Consider the following 25,131-nt stretch of genomic DNA (forward strand, 5'->3'; position numbering starts at 1 on the left):
CAGGCATTGTGTTGCTTTATATACATATGCACATGCATGTATGTATGCATGCGTGTACGCTAGTATGTGTCTATGGGCCTCCCTGGGTATACAAGTATGCATGCTTCTGTGTAGGTGCCATCGCATATATGCTTGTCTCATCATCCACATGCTGTGATGTGTATGTGAGGCTATGTTGTGTGTGTATAAACTATAACATGTAAGTCATCTTAAATGTATATGGATGACTACACCTTATAGCACACTCTCATACAGTCATGGATCTGTAATGACATACAATAACACGGTTTTATTTATATCTATATATGTAGTTGTATACATCACCATGTCTCTCCTGTATATTCATTGTGTATGAACGTGTCACTATATGTGTATGCGTACAGAAGCAATGTGTTTATGTGAATGTCATCATATGTGTATTTGTATGCTCTTCTGTGACACATATTATATGTATTTATATCATTGCATGTGTGTATACTATTGAATATATTTGTGTCCTGAGTGTGGGTATATCCCTGAGTGTCATTGTGTGACATGCTGCCATGTATATGTACCATTTCAATTTTTTTTTCTTTTGGCTGCACCATACAACTTGTAGGATCTTGGTTTCCCAACCAGGGATCAAACCCTGCCCCACCCCCACAGTGGAAGCTCAGAGTCCTAACCACCAGGGAAATCCCTATACAGTTTGTACTGATAGTTTATGTATGTGGGGCCCTGTGTGTGATTGCACTCATGTGCTGGTGTGTGCTTTGTATATTAGCATCTGTGCCCTTCTCTTATGTATAAGATGCTTTTTGTGTGTGAGCCACAGTGAGTTTGTTCCCAATTCTTAGACTACCAAGGAGCCCCTAGACTTTCTGAGATTACAGCTTAAAGTAGGCAGCCTTCGTCTGCGGGTGTGAAAAGCAGGTGGAGGGCAGCAAAAGGCAGGAGCTCGGGTGAAGGGCAGGAGGTCCACAGAGCCCTGCCCTTGATGTCCTGCCCACTTTCCTCCTTTGCAGGGAGGTCTTTCGCCGGGGATGGCCCTCCGCAGGCCACCAGCCGACCAGGCCCAGAGCTCCCTTCTGGTCTCTTAGGCAGAGCCAAACCCATTTCTCTCAGGAGAGAGTGACTTTCCCTCCGGCCATTCTGCGCATCCATGTGCCTACTAAGCCCATTCGCCCCACCGCACCCAGCAAGAGAGTCTCAGACAAGAGAGAAGAGGAGTCCACTCTTTATTAGTGTCGGGGTCCCGGGCACCGCTCCCGCCTCCATGGCGTCTCCTCCCCTTTCCCGCCTCTTGCTCATCCGGCATCCGTCCGCCGACGGCCGGGCCGCTGCGGGGGCGCCTCTCCGGCTGCACTGGGTCCAGACGTCCACCTGCCGGCCCTCGGGGCAGCCGAGGAGCCCAGGCCGCGTTTCGGCGCGGGCCACGGCGGGCAGGGGCGGCCGTTCGGGGGTGCGGGCGGCGTGCGGGGGGCGCCCGCGGGGCTCACCTGTCGCACGCGGTCCTGATGGCGGGGGATGCGGCGGCGGCGGCGGCGGCGTGGTCTCCGAAGCCCACAGTACACTCATCCATAAAGTAGGAAACACTACACCCTCCAGTGCTGTTAGTAGTGCTTTCTACTTTATGGGTGACTGCACTGTCTGTCTGTCCGTCTGCAGAGCTCTTCAGGCCGCCGGCTCTTCCTCCAGGCTCCGGCCCGACGGCCCCCTGCCCTCCGGCCCCGGCACCCTGCCCGCCGGGGCCTGTGGGCGGTGACTCAGCATGGCGCCAGACCCGGCCTCCCTCCCCCACTTCCTCTTTGGTTCCCTCTTCCCTTCCCCCCCACCCGGCTCCACCCCGTCGCCCCCACGTTTGGGGGCACTCAGGTGGAGACCGTGGCCACTCAGGAGGCCTCACCCTAGTCCCCGGTTCTGACCCCTGGCCTGATGCCCTCCAGAGCCAGACCAGAGGCCTGGGACCCCAGCCTCCTCTCCAGCCCAAGGCCGGAATCCCTCACCACCCGCCGCTGTGGCTCCCATGTAGGAGCCCAAGGCCGTCTTAACAGGGATGGTGGCCATGTTGGGTGGAGAGAGAGAGACCCTGAGCACCTCTCCGCAACACCGAGTCCCCCTTTCCAGCCTCCCCTCACCCTCTGCCATCCCCACCCTGTTCTCCCAGCCTCGTCCCTTGAAGCCTTGGACCCCTCTTTCTTCACTGAGGGCCAGGAGCCATTTTTACCCCCTTGTCTAGAGAGAAGTCAAGGATTCTGAGGTGCTGGCCTAACACAGAAGCTGTAGACCTGAGGGGTCTTGCTTCTCTTCGCCCAGCGCTTGGCTTGGAAGCCTTGGCACCAGAGTCTCCCAAGCCCCTCCCCAGCACCTCCACCCAAGGCCTGCGGCCCAAGCCCCTCATCGCCCCTTGAGGCCCAAAGTCCAGGAGCCCCAGTCGGGGCTGAAGTGAAGGTTCAGATCCTTACCTAATGCTGCAGGGCTGAAGGGTGCAAGCCCTGTGCTCCAGACTCCCAAGTGGGGTTCCCTTCAGGGCGGGCAGGGCTTATAACCCCGAGGCCACGTGGGTCAGATCTCAGGGCGCCCAACGGTCTTCGAGCCCGCCCCCACACTGCGGTGCCGATTAGCTGCCCCTCCCCTCCCTGGGGAGGACAGACTGACAGGAAACCAGAGACAAGCCTGGGTATTGGCGGGAGGGGGCTGAAGAGACCATGGCACACACCCTGGCAGGTGGCTTCCGGGACCCCAGGCCTGCCCTTCCCCCCGACACCAGCCGCGGGGGCTAGTTCAGAAGTCCAGGGGCTGCCATGGGAGTGACCCCAGGACGTAAGGGCTGCCTCTCAGGGCCTAAATTCTAGCACAAGAGAAGAACCTTTTCTCTGAGCTCCACCCCCACCGACCCCAGCCCAGAAAACTCCCCTCCCTTTGGGACGGCAGTGGCTCTCAGACCGGGCCATGGCTCCTGTACTTGCTGCCCAAGGAGGCCACCGAGGAACAGGTGTCTGACCAGGGGTCTAGGGCAGCACGTCACGATACCCTCCAGGTTGCCCCCAGCACCCCACAAAGCACCCCTCCCCCTGCACCGCCTGCGGGAGACCAGACCCCCTCAGCACGCTGTGGGGGTCGCACCGGGCCTGTTGGCCCTAGACTTGGTATCCTCATGCCCCTCAGGGCCTGTCAGGATAAGAGGGCAAGGCAGGGCGGTGATGAGGTCTGGGGTCTCAGGCAGGTCCTGGGCATCACTCGGTTTGGAGGGCTGCCTCGAGGGAGAGAGGCTTGGAGAGCAGAGGTTCTAAGCTGCTACCGGATGTGGGCATGGGGCCCGCCCACCTGCATGCCACCCCCGCTTTCCCCATGGGGAAGGCAGGAAGCTGCCCATCCCAGGGCCCCTGGCTGGGGGTGGGGGGAGCGGGAAACGGGGTGTGGGGCTGGGTGGGGGGCTAGGGTGAGTGATTCTTCAAGCCTTTCAGTGGGCTTGGCTCTGGCATCAAGAGGGGTGGATTGGGCCAGGGCCAAGGAGGTGAGGGAGCAGGTAGGATGGACGACAATCACCCAGGGACTCCTTCCCATGGGCATCTTCTCTGGGTCCCCCACTCCAGGCCAGGCACGCACAGACTGCGGGAACTCTCGGGTTCAAAGGCCCAGAAGAGGACTGGCCTGCCAGGGAGGCAGCAGGGGAGAAAACTGTCTTGCATCTTTTCCTTCAGGCTTGGCAACCCTCAACCTGGAAAATCGTTACCCATCTCCAGGCCCATAAATAGGACAGAGAAGGGCAAACTCGGTCCTTCACCTGCAGGCCTGAAGGGACAGTGGTGAGGAGGATGAGCTGGCCAGAAATGGGACAGTGCTCCTTTAACAGACCACCGCAGCAGACCCTGGGTGGAGGGGAAGTGGCTGCCCCAGGCGATAAGAGGATAAGAATATCAGAGTCGTGCAGTAACCTGGGTTCCTGGACTCCCACCCTTCAGGGTTCCTCCTCCATGAGCATCTTGCCGCCCCCCTTCTAGAGTCATCGCCTTGGAGGTGTTTCGTCCTAGCGAGCGAGTCACAGGCTGGAGGCCAGGGGGCCTGGCTTCGGGGCCGAGCTCTGCCGCAGGCTCCCTCAGCATGTGACCTGCGGCAAGTCAGACCTGAGCTTCCTTCTGAGGGACACGCTTGTCCCTCAGCAGTCCCCAGCCCCAGCCTGGCCTCTCTCCTGACCAGAGCTGGGTGGGGGGCACCCCTGATGCCTGCCCCTCTGTGACAACAGAGGCTGTTTTCCCTGTCTGTCCTCAAGGCTCTAGGCCAAGGACCACTGATTTTTTTTTTTAAGGAGAGAGCTGGAGGCTCAGCCTCTCCAATCACAGAGCTTCTAGGGCTCGGGCGGTTTCTGGACAGGTTGGGCCTTTCCCTAATTCCATCCCAAGGCTGGGGTTGAGGACGCATGGAACTGGTGCAGGGGTGGTCAGGACCTCCATACCCTGGACTTCTCCCCCAGCCCTGCTGGGCCTCAAAGGAAGAGAATGTGGACACCAGAGACAAAGTCAAAGACAAGGAAGGGTCAGGGTCTGAGATAAGGACACTGAGACAGTAAGAACCACCCAGGTGAGTCGAACAAGAGTGCTGGGCTGGGAGCCCTGCTCCGTGCTGCACAGCCCGTAGGTGTGGCCTGAGTGAATGACTGAGCAACAAGAGCCTCAGCGCAGGCCTGCACACACGCACATACACACATGCACATGTACATGCACGGATAGACACATACGTACACACATACATATACACACACACATGCGTGCGTGCACACACACATACACATACATATACAAACACACACGCATGCACATATACACATACATATACAAATATACACACATGTGTGCACATATACACACAGGGCCTGGAGAGTCCAGAAGGCTCACAGTCCCCAGTCTAGAGAGGCACAGCAAGCCCAGACCCATACAGACACCTTGCAAGTGACACCCCAGCTCAGGCCTACACTCTGAGGAAGGCCCCCTCCACACTCCTGGACATAACCTGCTCCTCCCTAGAAAAACCTGGGGAGGCTCACTCAGGAATCTGAGGCCTGTGCTTGGGAGGGTGACTGGGCGGAGGTGGGGGTAGCTTCAGGACACCAGCGGCCTTAAGAGAGGAGCAACTCCCACTCCTGCCTCCAGAGCTCCCCGGGATGAGAGAAAACAGCCTTGCTGATGGCCAGTGGCTGACTGAGGATGTGGCTGAAACAGGAGGCCTCTCTTTGTGAAGGAGAGAGGAGTTTGAGTCGATTCTTCCAACTCCATCCAGTGGTGGCTGGCAGGTCTGGGCTCAGCCAGGCACTCAGTGGGCAGCCTGGGCTCACTGAGACTCTGCTAGAGAGTGTCCTCTATGGTCCTTCCCAGTTCTGACACTCCTGGAACTCGCTCAGAGGCAGCAAGAGGGGAAAAGGAGTCGGGACCAAGGTAAGAAGAAGTAGGGTTGGGGCTGCTGACATCAGAAACAAAGTGGGACCAACCTTTCCACCAGGGCAGGGCCCTGAGGCTGTTGGGTCTGGGACTGGCTTCCTGGAAGGCACCAGGCTCACAATCTCCAGCCCCACCTGACCTCGCTGACCTTGGGGACAGCCTGTATTGTGTGCCAGGCTGAGGCTGCGGGCAGGTAAAGTGACCCCAAGGCGAAAAGGACACAGCCCTGTCTTCAGGACTCCCCAGTCTGAGAGCCAGGACGCACCCACATGCAGGGTGTGGGAGCTTCACATGTCAGTGTGAGCGAGCGGCTTGTGCCTGAAGCAGGCGTAAGGCTTCAGGCCTAATGGGGACACAGGACTCTTGCTTGAGCAGGCGCTGAATCTGCGGAGTGAGGGGGGACACGCCACGTGCCTTCACACACGCCGACATCTTATAAAACGGTAGCAACAAGGCCATGTCAGTTCTGAATGGGGCTGAGGGGCCCATGGGGCTGGACTGACAGATGCTTAAGTGGCCGGGGCCCGTCAGAGAAGGCTTCCTGGAGGAAGCGAGCACGGATGAAAGAGGATTGGAAGGGGAGGAGATAGAGAAGGGAGAAGTTGACTGGGCAAGGAGAACCAGGGAGCGCACGGCCTTTTGAAGGCGTAACACCTGCAAGGGAAAATCGACCCCCAAGGGTGGGAGAAATTCAAGGGTCTTGTCTGCACAGGAAAGTAGAGAGGAGAGCCAAGCCTCCCCTCCAGCTGCACGGGCCCAGGGCCTTCACTCAGCAGGCAGGCAGAGATGGCAGCCCAGATAACCTGCCCGGTGCGGAGACAACGAGCGAGAAGCCACAGGCCCGACGCACAAACAGGAAGTCAGGGGAGAGCGGCCCATCCTCCCTCGGGCGAGGCCGGGGGACGGGCCTGGCCACAAAGGAGGGGGCTTGAGCCCCTGGCGCTGCACAGTGGGGCTAAGGGCTACTGGAGTCGGTAGCCCCGAATGTTAGGATGTCACGCTCCCTGAGGCAGGGGGGGCTGCCAAGGGAAGCAGGGACTGAAAGAAGAAAGCCCTTCGACAGGCCAGGTCCCCATGGATGCTGCAGCACCTCAGAAGGCTGGTGTCTCAGCCCAGAGCCTGGGGGATCAGGGGAAGGGGCATCAGGAGTGCTGAGTGGCCTCCAGACAAGGAGGGTGGGCACCCTCTGTCCTTGGCCTTGCCTGCACAGCCCAGACATCCTCCAAGTTAAACCTCATGCTCTCCTGTGCTGTTCTGTGAGAGGCAGCTGCGGGAACCCTGGGAGGCCAGCTCCGCTCCTGGAGGAGGTCAGGATCAGGCAGCAAACTAACCTGAGTGAGGAAATGGAGCTGCAATACCAGAGACAGGCCAAAGGCGGCCTGAGGTCACAAAGCAACATAGGGCCAGGTTCAGGGTTTTGTCCGCATCATCCAGGAAGAGGCAGAGTGGGCTGGGTAGGAAAGGGGTGTGGGTGTGAGAAAGAAGACCACCATGACCACTGCCGTGGCAGTGCCCATGGAACCAGACACATCCTCCACCGGGATCCCCTAGGGACCCAGGAAGGACAGGGGAGAAAACACCTTCCCGGCTCCCTCTACCCAAAGGTACGAAGGTGCCTGCTTTCACTGCAGATCTGCACCTGCTCCAGTTTTAACTGCTACAAATAAACTCTGTGTGTGTATGTGTGTGTGTGTGTGTGTGTGTGTCCCCCAAGAGTGGAGCTGGGCAGCTCATCCCTGCCTGGAGCTCACTATGGTCTCTCATCAGGCTAACTACCTACCCCCAGCATCAGGACCACGAAAGTGAGGGTAACCCTAGGAGGTGGGGGACCAGGAGTCCGGTCCCCACCCCGGGGCTGTTCACAGAGCAACTTTGGACCCATCCCTGAATCTGGCCCCCAACCCCCAGCCTTTGTTTCTTCATCTATAAAATTGAAGAAGAGGTTGACCCAAGGACCTGTGTGTACTCTAGGAAGTCCCCAGGAGCAAGGGGCCCCAAAGCCCTTGGAGGAAGAAACAGCGGGCCTGTGTTCCAGGCCCTGCCCGTGGATTTCCCCACTGAGTTCACAGGCAGACCTCCCGTAGCTCAGAGACAGCCATGGCTGGGAAGGGAGCTCAAGCTGAATCCACCCCTCCTAGTGGCTGAGAACAGGGGCAGGGGGCTGAGGGTCTCCTCTGCCTATTTGTTCCCTCCTGTGCGCATCCTGCCCTCTGCAGCCGACCTCACATCCCAGGGGCAGCTGGAGAAGCAAAAGGTGAGGGGGTGGAAAGAGCAGAGAGCTTTGTGAGGACTGCTCTGTAAACTGCTCTGGGCTGTTTCTTCGTTCACCTCCACGGTATGCACACTCAGCTGCGGGGCAGGGGGCCGGGGCGGGGGGTGGAGGACAGCAGCCAAGAATTTTATAAAACCTCATTTGATCATCATGCTGACCCAGTGATGTAAATGATAGTATCCTCATCTCAAAGATGAGGAACCGGAAACTTAGCGAGGTTAAGTTTCACCTTCCTGAAAACCAGCCAACAGCCGGCAACCCGTTTCTGTTTCCCTAAGGAACTCCGTTCAAGTGTCGCCCGGGCAACCAGGAGGACTTCAGCGTGGACACTCAACAGGACAGTGAAAGGCAGCCTGCCTCCCTCCTCACCAGCCCAGTCGGAGAAGAGGGTTGGAAAAAAAGCAGGGAGAGGAACCCAGGGCAGACTTCCTGGGCCCCAGGCTCGGGAGTGGGAGGAACAGAGGGGTCTAAGTGGGTCCCCAAGTGGTCAACAGTGAGGGCCCACCCCGGCTTCTTCCCTCGGAACCCGTTAAAGTAGTCGGGTGGGGGGCGGTGTCCACCAGGGCTGGGAGCTGCTTCTGCAGCCACCGCCGCGGCAGCTCATGGCCCTGGAGCCGTTAAAAAAGTGACTCAACCAGAAAGTGCGTTTGAAGCGACGCCCGCCAGGGCCCCAGAGCCAAACCTCAAAAAGACGAAGTGAGAGAGACGGCCGGCGGGGGCTGGGCTGGGGGTGGAGGCCGCCTGGAGCAGCCTGGCCAAATAAGGGCAAATGCTCCCAGGCCGGCCAATGGGGCGCAGGCCGCTGTGTCCTGGGGTTGCGGCTGCAGGGAGGGGGAAGGGGTGCTGCGTAGAGTCCTGGGGCCAAACAGGGAGTGGGGACAGGGCTGGGGGCCCAGGCCCTCCAGGAGGGGTCCACGGGCCAGTGAGCCCGGGAGTGAAGCGGACACCTCGTCCCCAAAGACCTTGGTGCTGCAGTCGGCAGACCCGCACCTGCAGACCCGCACCTGCAGATTGGGGCTCAAGGGGGCAAAAGGAAGAACTAGCCCTCACCCCTACCCCAGTTTTGTGCCCAGGTCCCCATCTGCCATGGAGGAACCGAAGAGACGCCATAACGACAGCTGGGCTGAAAACCACCCCCCCGTACAGCCTTGCCTGGCCATGGACCTTGGGCAAGCCATATTCCCTGAAACTCAGTTTTCTCATTTGTGAAAGGGAGATAATGCCCCACGGGATGGTACTGAGGAGCAAATGCGATCATGCAGGTGGCCAAGTTTTTGAACCAAGTAATTGTCATCCTGACAGAACAAATTATGACTGTGGAAGCTCTAGCCTGAGGGCCGCTTCTCCCTTCTACTCTGCCTCCCAGTGGCTGTGAAGATCCCTGGGCTAGAACACCACGTGGTCCCCAGTTCCGGCCTCTGGTAGGGGGAGGAGAGGTGCGGAGGCCGGGCGGCAGGGTGGGGGTTCTTCCAGTCTGAGCTTAGGCCCCCCTGCTGCAGGGTGGGGGGGTCTTCCAGTCTGAGCTTAGGCCCTCCTGTTCCAGGGTGAGGGGTCTTCCAGTCTGAGCTTAGGCCCTCCTGCTGCAGGGTGGAGGGGTCTTCCAGTCTGAGCTTAGGCACCCCCTGCTGCAGGGTGGGGGGTCTTCCAGTCTGAGCTTAGGCCCCCCCTGCTGCAGGGTGGAGGGGTCTTCCAGTCTGAGCTTAGGACCCCCTGCTGCAGGGTGGGGGGTCTTCCATCTGAGCTTAGGCCCCCCCTGCTGCAGGGTGGGGGGGTCTTCCAGTCTGAGCTTAGGGCCCCTGCTGCAGAGGCAGTAGGCGCTCTCCCAGGTTGTCAGCAGGCATGTCAGTGCCCACCTGGACCCCCTCCAGCTCCTCACCGCCTGCCTGGCTCTAGGAGCTCCAGACCCCAACCCTCTCCCCCTGCTCCCCCGGGGTGCAGGGCTGAGGAAGTGAGTCTACTCAGATGCCCAGAGAAAGTGCCTGTCCAGGGTGGGCGGAGGCAGCTGCTGGCTTCTCCAGGGCCTGTGATCAGGCCCCAGGCCCTGCAGGGGGATCACACGCCCAGGAGGAAGGCTGGGCCTCGGCAGCCAGCCTCAACCTCCCTGTGGACTTCTTCTCTCTCCCAAGCGTAGATTTGCATTTTCCCCTCTGCCCTCGGCCACTCAAGCCCCCCGGGGACCAGGTGACAGTTAAACCCCCTCTTCCGGCTAGTGGCCCAGAGCACCCACTTCCTTTCAGGTATTTTCTGGGCTCGGGGGAGGGGTTGAAAGGGCAGCAGCAGCTGGGTTTGGGGAAGAAGGGATGGGGACTCCATTTTGGAGAGGAGCTGGGGTCTCTCCACCCCGGTGTCAAAAGCTGTTCCTTATCTGCCCCCACCCAGTTCTCTCTGCAGCACTAGACTCAGTGCAGAGGAGGGAGAGGAAGCAAGTCAGGAAGCCGCACAAGGGCTCCAAGCGGCCTTCTAGCTCCCTGACTTCTAGCAGGCCTCCCTCTGCTATGGGACGACCCCTCAAGGAAAGCCTGGGCTTCAAGTCCTGTGTCCACGCCCCTGTAAGGCCCGCCCTCCACTCAGGGGTGAGCAGTGCTGAGACTAGGAACGCCCAGGTCTGTAGGGGAGATGGTTTCTATCGTATGCTCAGAGGTTTCGGCATCGAGGTGCCAGCAGCCCGGGGCAGCGTTTTCTCTGCACTCACTTCCTGCTTCCTGAAATCTTAAAGCAAAGAAAAACACCAGTATCTATAGGTGAAAGGTGCTGAATCGGGCAGTGGAGGACACATAAAGTTTCAGTGACCCCTCTTGAGGGCAGGCTGAGCCCTGACTCCGGGGCTCAGTCTCTATGCCCATACAGTGAGGCCTGGCACGACTCTCCCAGCCTGCACATTCTCTGCACGGCCTGCCTTCACTCTTTCCCCTGCCCCAACGCCCTGGACCTCCACCTCCCAGTGGTGAACGCCTCTGAGCCCCAAGGGCCATGTGCTTTCTTCCTCAGTCCAAGTCTTACTGGCTCACACAGCAGCAATTTTTATCAGCGAGGCTATCTGTTCTCCTAGTTCAAACAAGACTGTGGACTTCCCGAGTGATCCGGTGGTTAAGAATCCACCTCCAATGCAGGAGACATGGGTTCAATCCCTGGTCCAGGAGGATCCTACGTGGTCTGGAGCAACTAAGCCCAAGCACCACAAGTATTGAGCCCACGCTGTAGAGCCCTTGCTCCAGAAAAGATGCCACCACAATGAGAAGCCTGCGCCCTTCAGCCAAGAGGAGCCTCTGCTCGCTGCAACTAGACAAAGCCCGCACACAGCAGTGAAGTTCCAGAGCAGCCAATAAATAAATAATAATTTTTAAAAAACTGAAGGGGCCAGCCACTCATGAGCAGCAAAAGTTACATCTGACAGGCTGACATGAATCCAAGAGGTAGAAAACTAATTAGTGCCAGAATCATTTCACCACATGATACAAAAATGGAGGTCTTATAACAAATGATCAAAGCCAAGTAGAGGTTAAATGACATTCACAATCTCAGAGCCAAATAGAAAGGAAGCACATATTTTAAAAAAATACAAAGTAGGTCATAAAAATTGAAAGAACAAAGAGATTAAGATAAAAAGCCATGGTGCTTGAAGGAAAATGTTGCAGTTTTGATATATTTGTGAATGATAGATACACTTGAAGATCTATTGCCCCAGAAGGTTAGAGTGATGACTTTCTTACTTAGAGCTTATCTAAAGGGGGACAACTTTACATGGAAGTCCCATGTATAGGCTTAGTAGTTCACAGATCTCAAATTGCTCTTACTTGAATGCTTATATTTGATTCTCAAAACTATCCTAAGTATTGCCGATTCATCTTTCAGTATTTCGATTATAACTTACAAACAGAAAAGTGAACAAATGGTGAGTGCATAACTCGGGAAATTTCCAGAAAGCGAAGCGACCTATGTAACTAGCATCTAGATCAAAACACAGACCACAACCAGCACCTCAGGGGCCCCTGTGCCCTCCCCCAACCCCGCCTTTCACAAGGAACCACTGTCCTGTCACCTAACACCAGGGTTTTGTCAACTGTGTTTTATAAAGAGGAAACTTACTTTTGGAGAAGTCAAGTGACTTAGAAAGGTCAAGGCTAGTGGGCGGTGGAGGCAGCAGGGCTGGGAGGCAGCGACATCGCCCCTGGTTCCAGTGGAGGGTGAAGCTGCCATAACCCAGCGCAGATGCAGGGTGGCAGCCAGCAGAAAAAAGGCAGGGGAGGCTGGAGAGGGTCTGGCAGAGGGCAGCAGATACCTGAGAGCTGATGGACAGGACAGAGGATGCGGCCAGGCGGGAGCTGGAGGCCTGGACCAGTTTCCCAATGCTCCACACGGGGATCCTTCTGTAAACCCCAGGCATCTCCTCCCCCAGCCATTCTCCCCATACTTCCTCCCCCTCCCTGGCCAATTTTAGACTTGAAGACTAGAGATGTAGGTAGTGAGAGTAGGGTGGTTGCGGCGGCTCCACGTGCGGGGACATGTAACTTGCTGGTTCTGTGGAAAAATCACAAAGGGAGCAAAGCTGCTGTGTTTGGGGAGAACCGTGTCAGAACGCAGCCCTAAACTGGGTGTAGGCAGTGCATTTCCTGAGCTAAGGCTCCACCGCTTAATCGTGGCCCAGTCAGTTTACTTCTTAGAGCCTCAGTCTCTTCATCATTCCCTCAGGATGTTAACCATGACACGGGGCTTTGTCGGGGATTAAATAAGATAATGGATGTGAAAGCCCTTTTGTCAACTTGGAAAATGCCCTTTTTTTGTTTTGGGGGGTATTTTGGGAGGACTGGGTACTTTTTTTTTTTTGGCTGTTCTTGGTCTTCGTTGCCGTGTGCAAGCTTTCTCTAGTGGTGGTGAGCGGGGGGCTACTCTTCGTTGAGGAGCTCAGGCTTCTCACTGTGGTGGCTTCTGTCGTTGCTCCAGGTGCACGGCCTCAGCGGTCCTGGTACACGTGCTTAGTTGCCCCGAGGCCGGTGGGATTTTCTTAGACCAGGGATCAAACCCATGTGCCCTGCATTGGCAGGTGAATTCTTAAGCACTGCCCCAGCAGGGAAGTCCCTAAAAGGCTGTTTAAATGAAAGACTTTACTGATTCTAAATATGAACCTGAGTGCCAGACAGTGTGAGATGTTAAGCTGTTCTTAAACATTTTCTACCTGGCTCTTTTACACACACACACACACACACACACACAACACAAACCAGGTGTCATGGAAGGGACTTGAGGACCGAATGGCAGGTCACGGACAGGCTGGGAATATGAAGGTAATGACCAGGCCAGAGGAGTGAGGTCTTGGTGCCCAAACCTGAAGAGAACGGTTTGAATTTAGGCCCTCACCAGTCCACCCCACTACTCTTAGCGTAACTGCTCCCTCCAAGACCAGAGTCTTCTGACCCTTGTTCTCTCAACTACTTGTCCCTGCTTTGGGCTGGAAGCTGCATGCACCGTCAGTCAACCCCTCCATTTTGGGGAGACCCACTCTTTGCTACCCCATGAACTGTAGCCCGCCAGGCCCCTCTGTCCATGGAACTCTCCAAACAAGAATACTGGAGTGGGTAGCCATTCCCTTCTCCAGGGGATCTTCCCAATCCAGAGATCAAACCCAGGTCTCCTGCACTGCAGTCGGAGTCTTTACCGTCTGAGCCCGCAGGGAAGCCTAAATCGCCCGCAGTGCAGGAGACCCAGGTTCCATCCCTGGGTCAGGATTCCAGCTTTGTTAGGTTCCTGACAGGGGATGGGCCTCCAGCACCTTCTCGCCTGTCTGGGCTGCTGAGTGGGTTCCAGGACCAGAGAAAGCCAGAAGGTGAATTCAGAGGCAGCTCCCAGGAAGAGGCTGCCGGCACCCCAGTCTGTGAAATCCGGTCACGGTGACGGGCCGGCCCTCCCCCACAACCGCCAGCGCCTGTGTCTCTGGCTTCCTGACAGTTAGGGCCCCTCTGGTGTGGGGCTGAGGCAGCGTGAGTGCGGTTATTTGTGCACAGCTCGCCTCGCCGCCCCCCCCAACAACTGTTTCCATTCTCACAGAGCAGCTACGTCCGGGTCAGACACACAGGACGGTGGCCGGGGGATTTCCAAGGGACTTTCTGAGAACGCCAGTGAAAGTGGGGTGTTGGCTGCACGGCCGGGCACTCTTGGTAAAACCCACTTCTTCCCTGCAGGACGCATCAGCTCCGGCCTGGTGGGGCTGCTTCCCAAGGCCCCTTTCAGACTGAAACTGAAGAACAGAAACTACTACCCCGGAGCTCAGTCAGCTTGCTGGGCTGGGGAAGTCCATGAAAAACTCAGTTGGGATTGGAGTTAAACGGAACATTCCCTGAGCTTGAAGGCATGAGAAAATGGTTCCAGTTTGAAGAGGACCTGGGAGGGATGACGTGAGCAGCCGGGAGGCGGCCAGCTTCCTTCCCTGGGCCTGTGAGAGCGCAAGGGATGCGGAGGGTCACTGGTGAGGCATCTCCCCGCCTTCCCACACATTCCAGGTCACAGGTAAGACACTGACTCACTAGCAACACCAGGTGGCTGACAGACACACAGCCCCAGTGCAGGCCCCTCAGCTCCTGAGTCAGAGCTCCGCCTGCGTGCCAGTCCTCCCGCAGCACTTCCCCACTATTTGGGTTGACTGTATACAGCTCAGATGGTCAAGGATCCGCCTGCAATGCAGACCTGGGTTCCATCCCTGAGTTGGGAAGATCCACTGGAGAAGGGAAAGGCTACCCATTCCAGTATTCTTGCCCGGAGAATTCCGTGGACATAGGATTCTGGCAGGCTACAGTCCATGGGGTTGCAGAGTTGACACAACTGAGTGACTTTCACACATGTGGTATATATAAAGAGTGGCTAATAAAAGAGTGAATGTTTTACCTTTTATAAAACTGAAGTTACAGAATTTTCACACCACTTTATTTTCAGAATCACAAAAATCCTGAAGTAAATGAAATGTAATCACTTTCGTTCTGAACAGATGGGGAGCAAGAAACTTAGGGAAGTAAAAATGAGGACCCTGGGACTCCCCTGGTGGTCCTGTGGCTACGACTTCCTGCTCTCAATGCAGTGGGCCTGGGTTCAAACCCAGGTCAGGGAACTAGATCCCACACGTCACAACTAAGACCTGGAGAAGCCAAATAAATGACAACAGTAACAACAAAAATGGGGACACTAACAGGCTTTATTACAGAAATTTAAATAGAAGAGAATTTATGATAAATATTTAATTCTAAAACAAATAATTCACCTTGGCCAGTAGCATGAAGTGACTCAAGAACCCCTACTAGGCCAGAGACAAAAGGAGAGGCCCACCTCCTGGGGAGGCCCGAACTAACCAGAGCAGGACCCAACAGTAACCTGAGGGTCTCCAGTTAGGGGGACGTAGGGAAGGTGGGCAGGGTGAGGTCAAGGGTGCCACTGGTAGGCCTGAAGTATAGGAAGAACTGAACAAAGAAGAGAAAAAAGGTATTAAACATGGTCAAGGGCAAATACTACTTGCACAAGTATTATTTGCCCTCAGAATTTTAAGGGATACCTGCTGTGCCAGGTCTAGAGGGCAGAAGGCGGCAACCACAGACACCAGGACTACGAGGCTGAGACGGTTGCCTAGACTCAGGACGGCAGACCTTCCGAGACCCAAGGAAGCACATTCGAAAGGCTACAACCCTGGAGGCTGAGATGGATCATGAAGAGCAGAAGGGCTCTGCTGCTCTGGGAAGATGCCTACGGGGCAGTGCGTTCTTACTGCACCCAGCTAAGGGAAAGAGGGAGGGAAGGCGTCTGCTGTGGCCTAAGAACATTTCTAGGGGTTCGTGTTTATTGCCCTCTGACCCAGAGGCCTGCCTATGAGCAAGGGCGCAGCCCTGGGCTGTAGGTAGGAAAACTAGCATCCTACTCCCCACTGAATTCAGTCTCTACCCACCCCCCACAGTAGTCCAAAGAGGGTAAAAATGGCCCAAGGACACATTGGGCTGATCAGTTGACAGTCGGCTGAGTCTTAGCATCGGAGGGCGGGATGTGTTTGAAGTCCTGCCCATTTAGCTCCACGACAGAAAACAAGCAGCGGCAGAGACGAGGAGGCAAGATGCTGGCAGCCGTGCGCCTTCCTAGGTCTTTATGGCTGTGTCTCTGGACTTGTAGGCCACACCTCGACTCTTCAGCTCCCGTACGATTCCTGCAGTGGGAAGAGAAACAGCTCTGTGAGGGGAGAAGAGTCAGAAGACAAGGAGGATCCCCTGGCTCCCATGTGGTGAGGGGAGGGGGTGGTACGCTCTAGGCAAACTGGAATTTCTGGACTGCTCATCAGAACTGCGTGGCTGGAGTGTCACCCCCTTGAGGACCCAGGCACATGCTTGTCAATGACTTAGTAAGAACAGGAAGACAACGGCGGGAGACACGCTGTAGCTGTCAAAAGCAAGGGTTCTGGAGCCAGGATGCCTGGGTGGAAATTCTGGCTCCTTACTAACTGCGTGACCTTGCACAAGTTATTTAACCTCTCTGAGGCTCTGGTTCCCTCACAGAGTCGTCCTGAGCACCGGCATTAATTCACAAGAGAAACTTCCATAGAGCCTGGCACAATAAATGAACAAGGGCTATTACTATAATTATTATTACCTTGGGGCAGGCGACCAGTGACGGACACTGCATACACGCCTGGCTTAAAGTTACCTGAAAGAGAAGAAGAGAGACTGCGGTTAAGAGTGAGTTACGACAAAGGCCACACACAACCTTAAGCTAAAAATGAAAGAAATGCTGCAACTCTAAGAGAAGAGCAATTGCTTCTTTTGGCTACAAGTTTTAAGTGACAGGGCACAGGACACTTTTCATGGCTTCCCTCCGACCTCATCTTTCTCACTCTGGGGCCACTGACCCGTTGACTGAAGGCTCCACCCACCCAGCCCAGACAACACATCTAGGCCAGGATAAAGACGAAGGGAGACACTTACTGACTCGCTGCCACTTGGAGACCCAGCTGTCCTCTGGACTCATCATCGCGATGATTCTAGGAAAGGGAAAGAAACAGAGTCAGCCGGAGCCGCCTCCACTGGAGAAAGCGAGATTGAGGGCACTGCCCAGCCCACCCCGGGCCCCACGCCCACCTTCACCCCGTTCCCAGCTAGCACAGCAGTTCTGGGAGAGGAAACCTCAGGAAAAGACAAGAACTGAGCTTCTACTAGGAAGCAAGGAAAGCTCTGCACAGAGTTCTAGTGCTGGGAAGGGACTGACTCAGAGCTAGTACTGAGAGTCCTTGGGCTTAAGTCCCTGGCCCCCAGTCACAGGTCAGTCATGACTCGCCCCCCAAAAAGACTGATGCCCCAGGGAGTGGGACAGCTTTCGAGATAGATGGCTGATTACAACCAGCACGACCACTGAAGGCTGGGGCCCAGGGCAAAGGGGAGGCTGAGTCTAAACAGTGGGTCCCCTTAGTAGAAACAAGTTAGATTTAATCAAGCTCTGCCTCTAATGAGCTGTCCAGCTTGACTCGCATATGAAGAGCTCCCTCAGAACTTAAGATGAAATTAAAAGGGTGAGCTAATACATGAAAAAGCCCTAGCACAGAGTAGACGCTAAATAAACATTAGCTCTCCTTACTATCCTAATCATTCCTCCCAGGGTAGCTGTAAACCCAGAGCACAGGCCACAGAAAGGGCCAGAAGCCTGCTACTGAGCATGACAGGTAAGCTTCAGGTGCTTTCAGAAGCTACAGAGGTCATTTCTGTCACCCCCCCCCTCCAATTCAATCAGATATTTACTGACCGCCTCCTGTGACAGACCTGCACTGACGTTTGTTGACTGCCTCCTCAGTATCCACTCCTCCTTCTCTTGCTAACAATCTTGGATTCTTACTTAGGAAGCCTCCCTCCCCATCCAAATCCTATATTCGCAGTCATATGCTTCGAGTGGAACTGACCTCACCTCTAGAGGTGCTGAGTAGGGTAAGGCCCACTCTGGCCTGGCAGACCAATCTGGGGTAGGCATGTACACAGGCTGTTCTCATGACCAAATGTGTATTTTCCTCTGTCCTTCTGTCCTTCAAAATCTATCCTTCCAGCCTCACAGTGCCTGTTAATCCAATCAGATGATTTAATCTAATCAGAATCCCCACCACTTTCCTGCTTTACCCACTCCATTCTTTTGTTCAAATCAATCCCTTTGTTTACAATGCTTTTTCTTCCTTTTTCTCATCTTGGCCTCCTCAAAAATCCTATACTTCTTTCCTTTATTAAGAGCCTGATTCATATGCTATCGCCTCCACTTCTGGCTGACTTCATCAAGCCCTCCTCTAATCTTCTTTAGCCTTGGATATACTTACTCTTCAAATCTTAATATGCACCAAAATACATAAATAACTCCTATAACTCAATAACAGAAGACCAAAACCCTGATACAAAAATGGGCAAAAAACTTGAAGAGACATTTTACCAAAGAAGATATACAAATGGCCAATAAAGATATGAAAAGATGCTCAACCTCACCAATCATTAAGGAAATGCAAATCAAACCCACAATAAGATAACCACAGCACACCCAATAGGATACCTATTACCAAAAACAAAACAAAAAACAAAGCAACAAGTGCTGACAAAGATGTGGAGAAACTGGAACCCTTGTACTCTGCTGGTGGCAATGTGAAACCGTGCTGCTACAGAAAACAGCATGGCAGCTTCTCAAAATGTTAAACATAGAATAATCCAGCAATTGTACTTCTGGATATAGATCCCCAAAGAAGTGGAAGGAAGCAGGGACTCAAACAGGTATTTGTAAACCCATATTCATGGCAGCATTATTCCTAACAGCCAAAAGGTAGAAGCAATCTAGGTGTCCATCAATAAATGGACAGATAATTAAAATTTGGTATACACATAAAAAGGGATAGCATTACACTTAAATAGGAAATTCTGACACATGCTACAGCATGGATAAACCTTGAAGACATCATGCTACGTAAAACAAGCGAATCACAAAAGGACAAATGTTGTATGATTCCACTTTTATGAGGTATCTAGAGTAATCAAATTCACAGGAAAGGTAAATGGTGGTTGCCAGGGGCTGGGAGGAGGGGAATGAGATGTGCCAACAAGCGAATGAAAGAACTGGAGTATCTGAGCGTGTACATGCACATCTACACATGTACAAAGTAAAGGTTCCATGAACCATCTTTTCTGCCCAATCCTTTACTCTCCCTTCAAGGAAAACAAAAAAGGAAGAAGTGGGCCCACCCTGAAGTAGTTTTAGCAAGCACTGGTTTGGGCCCAGTTCATGTATAAACCCCTCACTGGCCTAGAGCCCAAAAGAAACTTAACGGCACCTCCTTAACCCCCAAACAATACTGCCTCTTGGCTCCTCCCTTGGGGAAAGGAAACTAAGACCCATCCAACTTTAAGTTTCTCTCATTCCCCTGCCCTCACTGGATAATCTCACTAAGTGAAAACTTTTCTCATCAGTCCTCTTAGACATATCTAAAAGTATCAGCTTTGGGGCCAAAATTTACCCTTCAAAAAAGATCCTCCTGCATTTAATAAACATGTATTAAGGCCCTATGCCAGGTTAACGGTGCATGAGACAAATACAATCCCTACCAGAAATTCCCTAATAGTCTGGTGAAGAACTGTCCAGTGGAAATATAATGAAAACCACACAATTCGTTTTTAAAGTTTCTATAGCCATGTTAAAGGAGTAACAACAAAAAGTAAATTAACTTCAGTAATGCTGCTGCTGCTGCTAAGTCACTTCAGTAGTGTCCGATTCTGTGCAACCCCACAGACAGCAGCCCACTAGGCTCCCCCGTCCCTGGGATTCTCCATGCATTTCCTTCTCCAATGCATGAAAGTGAAAAGTGAAAGTGAAGTCGCTCAATAGTGTCCGACCCTCAGCGACCCCATGGACTGCAGCCTTCCAGGCTCCTCCGTCCATGGGATTTTCCAGGCAAGAGTACTGGAGTGGGGTGCCATTGACTTCACTAATATAGTTCCTTTAACCCAGTATGTTCAAAATGTACTGGACAGCACAGCACTAGTGTGTCTCAAAATAACTGAGACCAACTCATATTAAGAGTCTCAACAGTCTGCCCAAATTTACTTTGTGGGGTGGGGGTAATATAAAGAAGGAATGTAGCAATCCAAAGGGCTTACCCATCAAAAGAAGAGCTGGTGCAGTCATATACCATCTCTCGGTTACCCTTCATCTGAAGGTACGCATCACAATTGTCACAGCCATCATATTCAAACTGGTCTATAGTCTTGGGAGAGGAAAAAAAAAAAAAGGAGAAAGCTGAGCCAAAAGAAAAAACACTTTTCCATACTTCTGCCTGCTGAAGCACAAAGCTCCCTATGTCGGCCGTCTCATCACGCCCCCCCACCCACCATTCTTACAGCCCCGTGCCTAAGTTCCACTCTCACACCCCTTTTCTTGTTATAGTTATGCCTCTGCTGAAAGCTGAAGTTGCAAAGGCATGTGAGAGGCCCCTGCCCACAGCTGCACAACCTTGCAGTGTCCCTGCTGAAGTAAACGATGGCCTCCTGCTCCTTCCCACACTCTGCCACCCACCCAGATCCTGGATCCGACTTTCTTTTTCACTGTTCCCCCACATCTATTCCGGCCTCTTTCCCCCAGCTTGGTCTCCCGTCAGCCCGTACAACCAGGTCCCCGACAGACACCTTGACCAGCGAACACAGCAGACACGCCCGCAGATGCCGCAGATCCTTCGGCACCGTCTCCAAAGCCATCCTCTCGCAACGAAGATCAGCGAAGGAATGAGCCACAATCGCCTCTCTGCGGATAAATACTAAAAATTACCCAGAATGCCTGCACTTCCTCTGCCTCAGACTTCCCCTTCCGGCGCGGCGGCCCCGCCCCGCCCCCCGCCTTTGATATGGTTTCTCCCGCCAGGAGGCGGGGCCGGCCGAGAGGCACCTGGGCCGGCGCGGGGGCGAGACTGCGCAGCCGTCGAGCGTGTGGGCGGGGCCCGAGGGGCGGGGCGGCACGGTTGGCGCCTGAGCGGGAGCAAGCGGCGGGCCGGAAGGTCCGACCTGAACCGCTGGTCCCCTGGAGCGTCCCGGCTGACAGCAGAGGGTTTTTTTTGTCTTCCTGTCTTAAGAGTGGAGGGCCAGAGAGTCCACTGTCTCCCTCTGGATTATCTCAGCGGAGATGAGAAGTCCAGGAACCGCCCCCCTCCTTCCTACCAGCGAGAGCGTGATTGGGTTTCCTAAAGGCCAAAGCGTGATTGGGTTTCCTACCTGCGAGTGATCGAGTTTCCTAACAGCAAGTGATCAGGTTTCCTGCCAGCGAGTGATTGGGTTTCCCTTTGCGTCCACAGGAATGCTGGTTTGTGAGCCGACTTCCGAAAAAAAAATGCGTATTGTTATTTCTAAGAACTCTTTATGTAAGTTTCCTCGTTCCAACTGATAATTTACGCCTCCAGTTCCTCTACTTCAGATCGTGTCCTTTTTATTTTGCACCCTATAGGAAGATTTACAAATGCCTTGCTGTCTGGTTCAAAACTGGCACCAGACAATCCCCACCTCTACCAAACCTTTCCCGAAGAAGCACGCTTTTTGTGAGAAGAGGATAAGCCCCTGCAGGCTCTATGGAATTCTCCATACCCGCGTAGCACCGGCTCACTTGAGCTTCGCGGTAGTCCCACGAGTAGGCAGAGGACGTTCGTCTGTGTTTATCTAGACTGGAACTGTGGGATATAGATGGTTTCAGGCCCCGCTGTTGTATCTTCCCAACCAGGCCTCCTGAATTGAAACGGAGCTTCTTCAAGGCCGGTCTGTGCTTGGGGCCCGTCCCATGCTGTGTTCAGATGGGCGCTGGGACTGGGGTTAGGATGTTCTTTATCACTGCATACCCTCTAGTTTGAAACACACTTCACCCTGTTTGTCCCAGGGGAGCTCTCCAACAACTCTGTGAAGTGGGCCCATTTCATGGGTGGAAAAATGAGGCAACAGTGTTTTGCAGGGTCACAAAGAAAGTCCGTGAAGCATTATAGAGTGTGAAGTAAACATACAGTAATAGTACAAATGACACACTGAATCACAAGGAGAATCCAGTCACACCTTCTCTCTCCCTGATCTCCCTAAATAATGCTTTTAGGGGCTTACCAGCCAGTTCTTGTTGCCGAGCCCACCACGCCGCTCTGTCCTTTCATAAATTAGAGCCTAGCCTCTGATATTAGGAATATTTTTGCCCATGTAGAAGATGAAGTTGTTACCCCGAGTGACAGTGACGACAGAAGAAAACCATGAGACCAGATCAAGTTTATGGATAAATATATTAGCAAATAAATACATTTCTCATCATAGTGCCTGATTCAAGCGTCTTTCTGCCTGTTCAGATATAAATACCCACGTGGGTGCCTAGGTGCTAATTCCCCACTGACTCTGAGGGAAAAGGATCCCCAGGTGGGTGCTGTGCCCACTCTGTTCCCGATTCACATTCCAAATGGGATAACGCCTGAGGGGGCCAGCGATGGTCCAGCTGCCCTAGGGCGAATGTCACCCCGAGGAGGCCCCTCAGCTCTTGCCCACTTGGGACCAGCTGCCCCAGGCCAGACTTCCTTCTCTGACCCGACTCCGCACTGTGTGTATCTGACCTGCATGGCTTATACTGGGAAGCTGGGCCTCTGGGCCATCTAATCTCAAGGGCCCCAAACTGCTTCTCCTTTGTTCTCCCCTGTTCCCTCTCCCTGCTCCGAGAGGAAGCGCCCAGAGAAAAATTCCTTGTTCAGCTGTAATTCAGCCTTTTCTACCTTCATCCCTTCCTCCCTCTTCCTAAATAAAGTCCAGCAGAAATCCTCTTCTTCCACCTCCTTTGGGATTTTCAGCTAAGCGATCTCCAAGGAAGAGTGAGCCCCTTCCCATTACCCCCACTACTCTCCCCCAGAGGGACTGGGGCTGCTGGAATGACAAGGGAGCCTGAAGATCAGAGGCTTCAACCCAGGTTCTTCAGGGTGCTGCACCACCTCAGGGACTGCACACCCTGGCTTCTCCTCTGAATACAGAGGAGCTGACAGTATGGACAAGGAGGGAAAACTCCTTGTGCACCAGGGCAGGCCCTGCCTGGTGAAGCTGCAAAGCCCATTATCTTTTTGCAAAAAAGGAAAACGGTAAGAACCAGGGTTGCCGTTGCAGCAGCCTTACTGAGGGGAAGCCAAAGCTGGTGTGCAAGACTGTCTTCAGGAAGGAGGTGAGCAGGGTTCATTCATTTGGCTGAACCCATTTGCTGGTATGAACATGAGGCCTGGGATGAAGAAGTGCTCAGGCTGGGGAAGGAGCACCACCTTTATCACACCTGTCTACCCATGCCTAGCTTCCTGCTCTCAGAAAAGCGCAGCCTGCAAGGGAGCCCACCCACACCAGTGGTAGCTGGTTGCCTGGCTGGACACAGATGGTTCTGCCAAGAAGGTCTGGAGCTGGGAGCAGAAGAGGACACCTGCCACCCACCATCACCACCCTCTGCCAGTGGCTCCAGGAATATGGCCCAAAAGGGGGGGGGCTGTTTTCTGAAGTCCTTTCTTTTCTGAGGAGCAGGACTCTGTGCCAGGTAGGGCCCCAAGTCATCCAGCAAGCTCTCTTGGTTGGAGCCAGGACTGAATATCTCACACGGCCTGTTCACACAGCTCCTCCAGCTCCTCTTCTGTGCCTGCATTTAGAGAGGGGAGGAGAGAGGTCACTGAGGGTCAGGCCAGCCTCTTGCTTGTTCGACCTGTGAGAGAGAGGCAAGAGCAGGGAATGGGTCCAGAAGGGGTGATTAGATTGAAAGCTGAGAGGGACTCCCGTTGGGACACAGGGGAGAGAAAAACAAATCCAGAGTAAGATACATATATAGCAACCAGTGTGTTACCAACACTTACTATTCATGCATTCATCTAATGAATATGTATTAACCACTAGTGGATCTGGCCTGCAACCTTGTGCCAAATAGAAGACAAAAAGACTAAGCAGGGCCCTGGCAACCTTGTAGGAGAGGTGTGCATTTAGTAAGCTGCAATTATGCCAGTGGGGCCAGACTGGGCTTATAAGAGATGAATCAAGGGAGGAGAGAGACCATGTCTTAAGTGGAGCATCAGGAAGGGCTTCCTGAAAGTGGAGATACATGAGCTGGTCCTGCAGGAATAGAGAAGAATTCCATCTATGGGAATAGGAAGGCAGCAGAATATTCTGGGCTGCAGAAACTGCAGGAAGTGTTTACCTAGTTTGGCTAAAGCTTGGAGCAGGGGAAGGAAAGGTGAAGAGTGGAAAATAAGGTTGGGAAGGCAGATGGGGGCTAGGTGGTACTAGAGCCTTGAAGGTCAAACCAGGTTGGATTTTTCTTTACCCTGAGCAAAACAGAGCACTTGAAGATTTCTGGACAGTTTATTTGAGGAGGACGCTGGCCGCAGAAGGGAGGGGAGATGAGCAGGGTCACTGTACTGCACGGCTCGACAGGACAGGACACTGATGCTCCGCGGCTGTTCTCCATGGCCCTGTGAGAGGGAAGGAAGGACCCAGGAGGTTCCCACCTCGATCTTTAGGCTGCACCTAAGACATGGGCAGGGACCAGCAGTACTGGAAAAGAATATGGTAATGCTGGCAGAGACCCAGTTAACAGACCCTGGGGGTGGATTGGATCTGAAGGGCAGGGGAAAGAGAGGCACTGAAACCAGTTTTGAGTTTGGGAGAGAGAGGTGGTGGGTCTGGCAGTGGCAGCAGCGAAAGTATACGTGTGACAGGATCCACATTGGAGCCATCAAACACATGGTCAAAGTCTACGTCACATGGCCCTACGGGAACAATTCTTTTCTATATGATAACAGTTTGCACGCCCATCTCTCCACAGACCTGGGTCTCCTGGTTGACAAGTTCCATGTCCTGAGAGTCTGGGACCTAGCACACAGCATGTGTATAATGCAGAAAGAAAAATGGGGGGAAGAAATGAAAGAATGGACGACAGCAGCTCCCAGGTCCTGCCTGTGGAATTCCTAGACCCTGAAGTCTTACAGTTCAGGACTTTCGGGGCCCCTTTAGGGGCGGAGGCCTCCTCCTAGCAATGGCAAAGAATACTGTCATCCACACAATAGGAAACGATGGAGAAGAACTGGAGTCGGGGACCAGGAAGAGGGAGGGGAGGACTTGAGCAAATAGACACCAAGTTAAAGTTGAGGATCTACAGTCTCACCATTGGCTACAATACAGTAACAGGGATGCATGGCGTCCCCGAGAGAATAATGTTGGTCTTATCAACAAAGGTACACAGAAGGGAAGCCCTAGTTCCTTTAGTTCCTTTAACCCAGGGGAAAGGGAAAAATCACAGGACTGCTGGGAACCACCTGTGATCTCTCTCCACTTTTCCCCCCCCATCATTCACATAACTCTTCTCATATAGCCCAGAGATATGGCAGGGGTGGGTGTGTGTTAGTCACTCAGTCGTGTCCGACTCTTTGCAACCCCATGGACTAGCCCACCA

At 53.9% G+C, this 25,131-nt stretch overlaps 2 protein-coding genes across 2 annotated transcripts in view; both read right to left on the reverse strand.

The window, feature by feature from the left end:
* Positions 1 to 14,788: 14,788 nt before the first annotated feature.
* Positions 14,789 to 20,467, reverse strand: SUPT4H1 (SPT4 homolog, DSIF elongation factor subunit). Its single transcript, XM_052658162.1, has 5 exons — positions 20,343 to 20,467; positions 19,818 to 19,924; positions 16,632 to 16,687; positions 16,300 to 16,353; positions 14,789 to 15,859 (listed from the first exon to the last, which is right to left on the reverse strand). The coding sequence occupies exons 1-5, from the start codon at positions 20,409 to 20,411 to the stop codon at positions 15,792 to 15,794; spliced, it is 354 nt and encodes a 117-aa protein (XP_052514122.1). The 5' UTR covers positions 20,412 to 20,467; the 3' UTR covers positions 14,789 to 15,791.
* A 2,817-nt stretch (positions 20,468 to 23,284) lies between these two features.
* RNF43 (ring finger protein 43) overlaps positions 23,285 to 25,131 on the reverse strand; it is a 65,910-nt gene continuing 64,063 nt past the window's right edge. Inside the window, exon 10 of the mRNA XM_052658664.1 lies at positions 23,285 to 23,328. Coding sequence (XP_052514624.1) covers positions 23,285 to 23,328 — 44 coding nt within the window. The remainder of the gene's footprint in view (positions 23,329 to 25,131) is intronic.

This window comes from Budorcas taxicolor, chromosome 19 (genome assembly GCF_023091745.1).
Source record: "Budorcas taxicolor isolate Tak-1 chromosome 19, Takin1.1, whole genome shotgun sequence".
Taxonomy (NCBI): domain Eukaryota; kingdom Metazoa; phylum Chordata; class Mammalia; order Artiodactyla; family Bovidae; genus Budorcas; species Budorcas taxicolor.